Source organism: Mytilus trossulus, unplaced genomic scaffold (assembly GCF_036588685.1).
Source record: "Mytilus trossulus isolate FHL-02 unplaced genomic scaffold, PNRI_Mtr1.1.1.hap1 h1tg000373l__unscaffolded, whole genome shotgun sequence".
Taxonomy (NCBI): domain Eukaryota; kingdom Metazoa; phylum Mollusca; class Bivalvia; order Mytilida; family Mytilidae; genus Mytilus; species Mytilus trossulus.
This window is the reverse complement of record NW_026963340.1, coordinates 2885804-2898064: the sequence shown is the minus strand read 5'-3', so window position 1 is coordinate 2898064 and position 12261 is coordinate 2885804. Positions and strand designations below refer to the sequence as shown.

General features: G+C 34.4%; 1 protein-coding gene across 12 annotated transcripts in view; it reads right to left on the bottom strand.

The window, feature by feature from the left end:
- Positions 1-341: 341 nt before the first annotated feature.
- The window catches only part of LOC134701948 (signal peptide peptidase-like 3), a 45983-nt gene continuing 34063 nt past the window's right edge, over positions 342-12261 (bottom strand). For 2 of the 12 annotated variants that reach the window (XM_063563064.1, XM_063563054.1), the window contains 5 exons: positions 11604-11692; positions 10016-10061; positions 9073-9223; positions 1602-1711; positions 342-766 (listed from right to left, as the gene is read on the bottom strand). In XM_063563064.1, the coding sequence (XP_063419134.1) occupies positions 698-766; positions 1602-1711; positions 9073-9223; positions 10016-10061; positions 11604-11692 (465 nt within the window). In that variant the 3' untranslated portion in view covers positions 342-697. Of the gene's footprint in view, positions 767-1601; positions 1712-1962; positions 1992-2445; positions 2475-2718; positions 2748-3489; positions 3519-3700; positions 3730-5366; positions 5396-6542; positions 6572-6713; positions 6782-7592; positions 7622-7732; positions 7762-9072; positions 9224-10015; positions 10062-11603; positions 11693-12261 lie in introns of those variants that run through there. The other 10 variants (XM_063563058.1, XM_063563057.1, XM_063563061.1 and 7 more) reach the window with 10 other exon arrangements.

Sequence of the window (12261 nt, the reverse complement as noted above, 5' to 3'; positions counted from 1 at the left end):
AATAAAGCACATGAAATCCTTTGTCACAATTACAATGACAACAGTGAATGTATTTGTCTTCAGCATGTTCAGCTAACTCCTCTATAAAAATGTTTCTGTTGATATTGTGTCATTTAAATATCTGGGAAGACTAACAGACAGTATCTGACGAACAAATCTGATTCAATGCACACTAATTATGACTTTTTATCATTTGACAGAATATACATGATATATGAACAGTTTTTTCTGTTATTCAAGAAATGCTTTATTCTTCATAAGAACAAACACAAAGTTATTATTAAAACAAGTGAATAATTCCCACTGTGTTGTTGATACCAACAGTTTGAAAATTAGTTGTTACTGAATAATGTGTGAAATTTCCAATCTGGTATAGAATGTCATTTTAATTTATTTTTAGACCATGCAGTACCATAGTCCAAACACCTACATCATGTACATAAATAATTCGGTCTTTCCATAAATTTATTCAAGTTTGGCATTTGCAGTTCCACTGTAAAAATGCCTACATAAATAAAATGGTCTATTCCACAGATTTATTTATCTTTGGCCCTTGAAGTTCCGCTGTCAAAATGCCCACATAAATAAAATGGTCTATTCCACAGTTTTATTAATTTCTGGCCAATGTATTACCACTGTTCAAATGCCTACATAAATAAAGTGTTTTCTGCCATGTGTTTTTTTGGCAGTCTATGTTTTAAACATCAACGTCTTTTGGTGTTGTATGCGCTAAGAAAGGTTCATGCCACATTCTTCTTAGATCTCCCTGTAAAATGGAAGAAATAATTGTTAGTAAGACAGTGTAACCCAAACTGTGTCCGTCCAACATAATCTCCGACAAAAATTTATTCGGCATGACAGCCATTATCAGATTTTTTAGTTGAAAATATAGTACAAAAAAATCAAATAACTGTTTTGGTCATACAAACCCAAAAACAGTTTGGCACAGACCGAGTAAGAGCATATATATGTACCACCAATGCTTCCATATTCTTCTTAGATCTCTTGTAAATCAAAAGAATTGTTAATACGTTAGAGGTCACATCCAAAGCCTCTACAGTCTTAAAAGATCTCCCTGTTTATACTGTGCATAATATTTTCTTTTGAATAACAATTTTGATGTTTGCTTTAGGAAAGGTTATAATTTATGTATTACATGTAATGCAGTCCAACTACATGTACTTATCCAAGCATTTCAAGTCCTGTGAATTCAGAAATTATTGTGTGCAGTATAATTGTGATTTTTTTCATTTTAGACTAAAATGCGATTTTAATTTTTGCCATATTGTGAGACATCCTGTTTAATTATTATATACAAATTTCAAAATGTGAGTTTAAACTATTGTGATTATAACCCTGTCACATTTTTTCGCAATAACAAAACCTCCAAATTATTTGGAGTATTTCAAATAAATTTATTAAAACAAAAGCCATCTTGAGCTTCACATTTACACATCTTATTGTATAGTTGAGTTGCTGTTTCATTAATGAATACCCTTCATGTTGTATTTTTAAACATTTACATTTTACTACAGCTTTTCCTTCTAAACAAAAGCTATCAAAATTGGTACACCATAAATAAATCTCTTTATTCTACCAACCTTTAGATACGCCATGGTTAGCAAGGGTAACAATGTAAATGGAACTAAATATAATAATGCTGGTTGTGCTGCTTTAAATACCTCTGAGGACACAGTCGCTGTTAATAAACCTGTAAAAACAACAAGATTAACTGAGTGCTGCTTCAAATACTTCTGATGACACAGTCGCTGTTAATAAACCTGTAAAAACAACAAGATTAACTGAGTGCTGCTTTAAATACCTCTGAGGACACAGTCGCTGTTAATAAACCTGTAAAAACAACAAGATTAACTGAGTGCTGCTTTAAATACCTCCGAGGACACAGTCGCTGTTAATAAACCTGTAAAAACAACAAGATTAACTGAGTGCTGCTTTAAATACTTCTGAGGACACAGTCGCTGTTAATAAACCTGTAAAAACAACAAGATAAACTGAGTGCTGCTTTAAATACTTCTGAGGACACAGTCGCTGTTAATAAACCTGTAAAAACAACAAGATTAACTGAGTGCTGCTTTAAATACTTCAGAGGACACAGTCGCTGTTAATAAACCTGTAAAAACAACAAGATTAACTGAGTGCTGCTTTAAATACTTCTGAGGACACAGTCGCTGTTAATAAACCTGTAAAAACAACAAGATTAACTGAGTGCTGCTTTAAATACTTCAGAGGACACAGTCGCTGTTAATAAACCTGTAAAAACAACAAGATTATCTGAGTTAAATACTTCTGAGGACACGGTCGCTGTTAATAAACCTGTAAAAACAACAAGATTAACTGAGTGCTGCTTTAAATACTTCAGAGGACACAGTCGCTGTTAATAAACCTGTAAAAACAACAAGATTAACTGTGTGCTGCTTTAAATACTTCTGAGGACACGGTCGCTGTTAATAAACCTGTAAAAACAACAAGATAAACTGAGTGCTGCTTTAAATACTTCAGAGGACACAGTCGCTGTTAATAAACCTGTAAAAACAACAAGATTAACTGAGTGCTGCTTTAAATACTTTAGAGGACACAGTCGCTGTTAATAAACCTGTAAAAACAACAAGATTAACTGAGTGCTGCTTTAAATACTTCAGAGGACACAGTCGCTGTTAATAAACCTGTAAAAACAACAAGATTATCTGAGTTAAATACTTCTGAGGACACAGTCGCTGTTAATAAACCTGTAAAAACAACAAGATTAACTGAGTGCTGCTTTAAATACTTCAGAGGACACAGTCGCTGTTAATAAACCTGTAAAAACAACAAGATTAACTGAGTGCTGCTTTAAATACTTCAGAGGACACAGTCGCTGTTAATAAACCTGTAAAAACAACAAGATTAACTGAGTGCAGCTTTAAATACTTCCGAGGACATGGTCGCTGTTAATAAACCTGTAAAAACAACAAGATTAACTGAGTGCTGCTTTAAATACTTCAGAGGACACAGTCGCTGTTAATAAACCTGTAAAAACAACAAGATTAACTGAGTGCAGCTTTAAATACTTCCGAGGACATGGTCGCTGTTAATAAACCTGTAAAAACAACAAGATTAACTGAGTGCTGCTTTAAATACTTCAGAGGACACAGTCGCTGTTAATAAACCTGTAAAAACAACAAGATAAACTGAGTGCTGCTTTAAAAACTTCCGAGGACACAGTCGCTGTTAATAAACCTGTAAAAACAACAAGATTAACTGAGTGCTGCTTTAAATACTTCTGAGGACACGGTCGCTGTTAATAAACCTGTGAAAAACAACAAGATTAACTGAGTGCTGCTTTAAATACTTCAGAGGACATGGTCGCTGTTAATAAACCTGTAAAAACAACAAGATAAACTGAGTGCTGCTTTAAAAACTTCAGAGGACACAGTCGCTGTTAATAAACCTGTAAAAACAACAAGATTAACTGAGTGCTGCTTTAAATACTTCTGAGGACACGGTCGCTGTTAATAAACCTGTAAAAACAACAAGATAAACTGAGTGCTGCTTTAAAAACTTCAGAGGACACAGTCGCTGTTAATAAACCTGTAAAAACAACAAGATTAACTGAGTGCTGCTTTAAATACTTCTGAGGACACGGTCGCTGTTAATAAACCTGTGAAAAACAAAAAGATTAACTGAGTTCTGCTTTAAATACTTCTGAGGACACAGTCGCTGTTAATAAACCTGTAAATATAACAAGATTATCTGAGTGCTGCTTTAAATACTTCAGAGGACACAGTCGCTGTTAATAAACCTGTAAAAACAACAAGATTAACTGAGTGCTGCTTTAAAAACTTCTGAGGACACGGTCGCTGTTAATAAACCTGTAAAAACAACAAGATAAACTGAGTGCTGCTTTAAATACTTCAGAGGACACAGTCGCTGTTAATAAACCTGTAAAAACAACCAGATTAACTGAGTGCTGCTTTAAATACCTCCGAGGACACAGTCGCTGTTAATAAACCTGTAAAAACAACAAGATTAACTGAGTGCTGCTTTAAATACTTCCGAGGACACAGTCGCTGTTAATAAACCTGTAAAAACAACCAGATTAACTGAGTGCTGCTTTAAATACTTCAGAGGACACAGTCGCTGTTAATAAACCTGTAAAAACAACAAGATTAACTGAGTGCTGCTTTAAAAACTTCCGAGGACACAGTCGCTGTTAATAAACCTGTAAAAACAACAAGATAAACTGAGTGCTGCTTTAAATACTGCCGAGGACACAGTCGCTGTTAATAAACCTGTAAAAACAACAAGATTAACTGAGTGCTGCTTTAAATACTTCCGAGGACACGGTCGCTGTTAATAAACCTGTAAAAACAACAAGATTAACTGAGTGCTGCTTTAAATACTTCAGAGGACACAGTCGCTGTTAATAAACCTGTAAAAACAACAAGATTAACTGAGTGCTGCTTTAAATACTTCAGAGGACACAGTCGCTGTTAATAAACCTGTAAAAACAACAAGATTAACTGAGTGCTGCTTTAAATACTTCCGAGGACACAGTCGCTGTTAATAAACCTGTAAAAACAACAAGATAAACTGAGTGCTGCTTTAAATACTTCAGAGGACACAGTCGCTGTTAATAAACCTGTAAAAACAACCAGATTAACTGAGTGCTGCTTTAAATACTTCCGAGGACACGGTCGCTGTTAATAAACCTGAAAAAACAACAAGATAAACTGAGTGCTGCTTTAAATACTTCAGAGGACACAGTCGCTGTTAATAAACCTGTAAAAACAACAAGATTAACTGAGTGCTGCTTTAAATACTTCAGAGGACACAGTCGCTGTTAATAAACCTGTAAAAACAACAAGATTAACTGAGTGCTGCTTTAAATACTTCTGAGGACACAGTCGCTGTTAATAAACCTGTAAAAACAACAAGATTAACTGAGTGCTGCTTTAAATACTTCAGAGGACACAGTCGCTGTTAATAAACCTGTAAAAACAACAAGATTATCTGAGTTAAATACTTCTGAGGACACGGTCGCTGTTAATAAACCTGTAAAAACAACAAGATTAACTGAGTGCTGCTTTAAAAACTTCAGAGGACACAGTCGCTGTTAATAAACCTGTAAAAACAACAAGATTAACCGAGTGCAGCTTTAAATACTTCCGAGGACACGGTCGCTGTTAATAAACCTGTAAAAACAACAAGATAAACTGAGTGCTGCTTTAAAAACTTCAGAGGACACAGTCGCTGTTAATAAACCTGTAAAAACAACAAGATTATCTGAGTTAAATACTTCTGAGGACACGGTCGCTGTTAATAAACCTGTAAAAACAACAAGATTAACTGAGTGCTGCTTTAAAAACTTCTGAGGACACAGTCGCTGTTAATAAACCTGAAAAAACAACAAGATAAACTGAGTGCTGCTTTAAATACTTCAGAGGACACAGTCGCTGTTAATAAACCTGTAAAAACAACAAGATTAACTGAGTGCAGCTTTAAATACTTCCGAGGACATGGTCGCTGTTAATAAACCTGTAAAAACAACAAGATTAACTGAGTGCTGCTTTAAATACTTCAGAGGACACAGTCGCTGTTAATAAACCTGTAAAAACAACAAGATTAACTGAGTGCTGCTTTAAATACTTCAGAGGACACAGTCGCTGTTAATAAACCTGTAAAAACAACAAGATTAACTGAGTGCTGCTTTAAATACTTCAGAGGACACAGTCGCTGTTAATAAACCTGTAAAAACAACAAGATTAACTGAGTGCTGCTTTAAATACTTCAGAGGACACAGTCGCTGTTAATAAACCTGTAAAAACAACAAGATTAACTGAGTGCTGCTTTAAATACTTCAGAGGACACAGTCGCTGTTAATAAACCTGTAAAAACAACAAGATTATCTGAGTTAAATACTTCTGAGGACACGGTCGCTGTTAATAAACCTGTAAAAACAACAAGATTAACTGAGTGCTGCTTTAAATACTTCAGAGGACACAGTCGCTGTTAATAAACCTGTAAAAACAACAAGATTAACTGAGTGCTGCTTTAAATACTTCAGAGGACACAGTCGCTGTTAATAAACCTGTAAAAACAACAAGATTAACTGAGTGCTGCTTTAAATACTTCAGAGGACACAGTCGCTGTTAATAAACCTGTAAAAACAACAAGATTAACTGAGTGCTGCTTTAAATACTTCAGAGGACACAGTCGCTGTTAATAAACCTGTAAAAACAACAAGATTAACTGAGTGCTGCTTTAAATACTTCAGAGGACACAGTCGCTGTTAATAAACCTGTAAAAACAACAAGATTATCTGAGTTAAATACTTCTGAGGACACGGTCGCTGTTAATAAACCTGTAAAAACAACAAGATTAACTGAGTGCTGCTTTAAAAACTTCCGAGGACACAGTCGCTGTTAATAAACCTGTAAAAACAACAAGATAAACTGAGTGCTGCTTTAAATACTTCTGAGGACACGGTCGCTGTTAATAAACCTGTAAAAACAACCAGATTAACTGAGTGCAGCTTTAAATACTTCAGAGGACACAGTCGCTGTTAATAAACCTGTAAAAACAAAAAGATTAACTGAGTGCTGCTTTAAATACTTCAGAGGACACAGTCGCTGTTAATAAACCTGTAAAAACAAAAAGATTAACTGAGTGCTGCTTTAAATACTTCAGAGGACACAGTCGCTGTTAATAAACCTGTAAAAACAACAAGATTAACTGAGTGCTGCTTTAAATACTTCTGAGGACACAGTCGCTGTTAATAAACCTGTAAAAACAACAAGATTAACTGAGTGCTGCTTTAAATACTTCAGAGGACACAGTCGCTGTTAATAAACCTGTAAAAACAAAAAGATTAACTGAGTGCTGCTTTAAATACTTCAGAGGACACAGTCGCTGTTAATAAACCTGTAAAAACAACAAGATTAACTGAGTGCTGCTTTAAATACTTCTGAGGACACAGTTGCTGTTAATAAACCTGTAAAAACAACAAGATTAACTGAGTGCTGCTTTAAATACTTCTGAGGACACGGTCGCTGTTAATAAACCTGTAAAAACAACAAGATTAACTGAGTGCTGCTTTAAATACTTCTGAGGACACGGTCGCTGTTAATAAACCTGTAAAAACAACAAGATTAACTGAGTGCTGCTTTAAATACTTCAGAGGACACAGTCGCTGTTAATAAACCTGTAAAAACAAAAAGATTAACTGAGTGCTGCTTTAAATACTTCAGAGGACACAGTCGCTGTTAATAAACCTGTAAAAACAACAAGATTAACTGAGTGCTGCTTTAAATACTTCTGAGGACACAGTTGCTGTTAATAAACCTGTAAAAACAACAAGATTATCTGAATGCTGCTTTAAATACTTCTGAGGACACGGTCGCTGTTAATAAACCTGTAAAAACAACAAGATTAACTGAGTGCTGCTTTAAATACTTCAGAGGACACAGTCGCTGTTAATAAACCTGTAAAAACAACAAGATTAACTGAGTGCTGCTTTAAATACTTCTGAGGACACAGTTGCTGTTAATAAACCTGAAAATATAACAAGATTATCTGAGTGCTGCTTTAAATACTTCTGAGGACACAGTTGCTGTTAATAAACCTGAAAATATAACAAGATTATCTGAGTGCTGCTTTAAATGCTTCTGAGGACACGGTCGCCGTTAATAAACCTGTAAAAACAAAAAGATTAACTGAGTTCTGCTTTAAATACTTCTGAGGACACGGTCGCTGTTAATAAACCTGTAAAAACAAAAAGATTAACTGAGTTAAATACTTCTGAGGACATGGTCGCTGTTAATAAACCTGAAAAATAAGATTTGTCTATCATACTACATGTATTACAGTTATTGTTAACAGACCTAAGCTTCCTGTTAATAACACCCCCTTTATATTACAACTAGAGAACACTTTAACATTTGTATATATCTATAGTCGAAAGGATAAAAAGAAATCATTCTAATGACATGTTATTTTTCATACTTCAACTGCTATTTGAGCAGTCAATTTGCATTGACCATACAATTATTTGTAATATACAAGCACAGACCACATATCACCTTGATTTATACAACATTTTCAGTGAGTAGTACTCAGGTCAAAACACCTGGCAAGGCTTCTAATTCTACATGTTTCTAAGCCATTAAAATTAATTTTATATTTCAACATAACAATGAATAATTGTACCATTGATCTATGCATGCCATAGTTGTCCACTTTTACGTTATTTGGTCTCATGTGGAAAGTTGTCTCATTGGCAATCATACCACATCTTAGTTTTATAATTAAAGTATTATTAATTTTGATACTACAGCAACAAATCTTTTCATTGATGAACAATTGCAAGCAGATATTACAACAGGTTCTGTTATATGTTCATATAAAGTGGTAAAGCATTCCTTGCATATTGCTGTGTGCTTGTTTTTTTCTACATTGGCTAGAGGTATAAGGGGAGGGTTGAGATCTCACAAACACATTTGTCCCCGCCCCACTTTTGAGCCTGTTCCAAGTCAGGAGCCTCTGGACTTTGTTAGTTTTGTATGATTTTTTTATTTCTAATAGTTTCTTTTGTATATTTGGATGTTTAGTATGAAGTCGATTATCGCTGAACTAGTACATTTTTTGCTTAGGGTGCTGGATTTTCCTGCTGTATTGAACACCCATTGGTGTCCTTCAGCTTTGACACATTGGTGTCCTTCAGCTTTGACACATTGGTGTCCTTCAGCTTTGACACATTGGTGTCCTTCACCTTTGACACATTGGTGTCCTTCAGCTTTGACACATTGGTGTCCTTCACCTTTGACACATTGGTGTCCTTCAGCTTTGACACATTCTTTTGTATATTTTAGAGTTTGATGTCTGTGATCGCTGAACTAGTACATTCTTTTGTTATGGGGCCAGCTGAAGCACACCTCCAAGAGCAGTATTTTCTCACTGTATTGAAGACCCATTGGTGGCCTTTAGCTGTTTTCCTTTCTTTGATCAGGTTATTGTCTCTTTGAAACATTCCCCATTTCTGTGTTAAATTTTATCTTGTCTATGTTTCTTACTTACCTAGAAAATATCCCACCAGTGAACAATGGAAGTATGTAAGCCGCTGTACCATAGTAGGGGGTGGGGGAACTCCTGTTTCTACGGAAATCATCTGTGCTTTTTTGTAAGCATCATAACGTAAAACAAAACATAACAACAGGCCTGGCATTACCTGTAAAAAAAAATCTTTATTATAGTATTTCTACATGCATATAAAACACCTTTTCGTTTGAATTGTTTTACATTGTCTTATCGGGGCCTTTTATAGCTGACTATATGCGGTATGGGCTTTGCTCATTGTTGAAGGCTGTACAGTGACCTATAATTGATAATGTTTGTGTCATTTTGGTCTTTTGTTGATAGTTGTCTCATAGGCAATCATACCACATCTTCATTTTTATATGTTTTTTTTACATTTAAAATCAACACAAATTCGATGACTTCAGTAGATGCAGTGATTTACATATGGTCTTTCCCACGTAGAAAATTGTATGATTGTTAATTGTTGCGAATTTCTGCCAAGTGGAAATTCTCGTATTTAAGAATAATCAAGCAAAGTGAGTAAGTATTGAAATTTAATTCCCACAAAATCAGCAAAAACTGGGAAAATGATAGAAAAAGTCTACCTGAAAATAATTTGTTTTACCATTTCACTTACTATTTGAGAAAGGCTTTATTTGATCAGAATGAATTGATAAAAGTAAAAACAAGGAAGATAACTGTCTTTAACTTGATGTTATTTACTAATAATCTCAACATTACTTGACATATTCGTAAATACATGCGATTTAAAAACATACATAATTAGCCTTTTTCCTGAACATTTGTTATCCTTTGCATTTGTTTTGAATTACTCTACCAATTGAAATTGTCAGAATTTTACCCTAAACTTTAATGATTTATGAAAAAAAAGGCAATTCTTTAACATTTCTATAACATGTACTACAAAACTTATAATACATACTATATCACCTAGTCCTAACATGGAAAAATGGCTCGAGTTCTGCATACTGAAATTAAATAATAAAACAATATCATCAACAATTTTATATAATCAACATTTGGATAAACAATAAAATTGCTGCTTGGTGTTAAATGCCACTTTGTAATCGCATAAGCATCTTACAGATCATTTTTCCTTCCTATTGAGTTCAATCATTAATTGTACACGTTACTAAACATGTATGTCATCATATTAACTGTATTTGTTTACCTTAATTAGTGTGTCTGTATTTATATTGTATGTTTCTCTGTAAACTTGTATTTAGTTAGTTTTTTAGAGAATAAAGTATCTATCTATCTATCTAGTGAATCTATCGGCTATTTGCTAGCACAAGCTTTTTATTTCTCTTCTAATGCCAAGAGAGAACTAACAACTTACAAATCTAGTAAATCAAGAATATAGTCCTGCCATGTGCAGGATCTGAACTCACCTCACTGTTGACAGACTAACAAACCCAGTCAATCAAGAATATAGTCAAACGCACCTGCCATGTGCAGGATCTGAACTCACCTCACTGTTGACAGACTAACAAACCCAGTCAATCAAGAATATAGTCAAACGCACCTGCCATGTGCAGAATCTGAACTCACCTCACTGTTGACAGACTAACAAACCCAGTCAATCAAGAATATAGTCAAACGCACCTGTCATCTGCAGGATCTGAACTCACCTCACTGTTGACAGACTAACAAACCCAGTCAATCAAGAATATAGTCAAACGCACCTGCCATATGCAGGATCTGAACTCACCTCACTGTTGACAGACTAACAAACCCAGTCAATCAAGAATATAATCAAACGCATCTGACATGTGCAGAATCTGAACTCACAACCTTTGTGTTGACAGACTAACAAACCTAGTCAATCAAGAATATAATCAAACGCACCTGACATGTGCAGAATCTGAACTCACCTCACTGTTGACAGACTAACAAACCTAGTCAATCAAGAATATAGTCAAACGCACCTGCCATGTGCAGGATCTGAACTCACCTCACTTTTGACAGACTAATAAACCCAGTCAATCAAGAATATAGTCAAACGCACCTGCCATGTGCAGGATCTGAACTCACCTCACTTTTGACAGACTAACAAACCCAGTCAATCAAGAATATAGTCAAACGCACCTGCCATGTGCAGGATCTGAACTCACCTCAATCTTGACAGACTAACAAACCCAGTCAATCAAGAATATAGTCCAACGCACCTGCCATGCGAAGGATCTGAACTCACAACCTCACTGTTGACAGTCTAGTGATTTTTATATAGCACTATAGGATTTGAAGATAGTACTGTTACTCTTATTCAGTCGATTCCACTTAATCATGTTATTCACATACTTCAGTTAATTGCATAATTCAGTAAATTGCATAATTCAGTTAATTGCAGCATAATGTTAAATTAGTTTCTTTTGTGTTTATTTGATTGGATGGTGTACCCTGTACAGGTTAAGTTTCCTGTGTTCTTTTTACAATTTTCAATATCTTTTGTAAGATGTATATTTTACCTCATAATATTTTAATATATATACTTATAAAACTAAACATACCTTGGAAACACTAATTTTCCTGGCAGTGATAGTTTAGGAGCATCTCTGACGAGACCAGTTAAATGTAACTTTTTGGCAAACATTCCAACCTAAAAATTAAATAGAATATTTTTACCTCAAAGTATAACATGAACACTGTTATTAATTCATTTGACCTCTAAATCCTTTAAAATGTAATATTTTAATTTTGAATGTAACGCATCTTCTGATTGGCTGATGTTATTTTGTTATCAGCCTATAGACATAATTTAATCATGTGACCGTGACATCACCAATGTTTTCTCATGGTTTTCTTCGGTTTAAAATGGAATTTAGAATTAAATTATAAGACATGACTGTAATATTTTTTTCTGTCTATTTGAAATAATATAAAAATGTGGTGCACACTGTTAAATAACACGCTACACGTGTTTATCAGTGTGCACCACATTTTTTATGTTATTTTTTCATAAACAGAAAAAATATTAGTCATTCCTTAAATATAATAAATGTTATAACAGATGTTAATATTCTTTCTTGTCATAACTAGGAACAAATGGGTGTACTTTTTATTTTGGATTACAAATCATGCTTTCAACTGTTGTGATATCTACTGTACGCGAACTATTTTCATGAGCGATTTATTTTACAATTTTTTCTCTGGTAGAAAAATAACCCT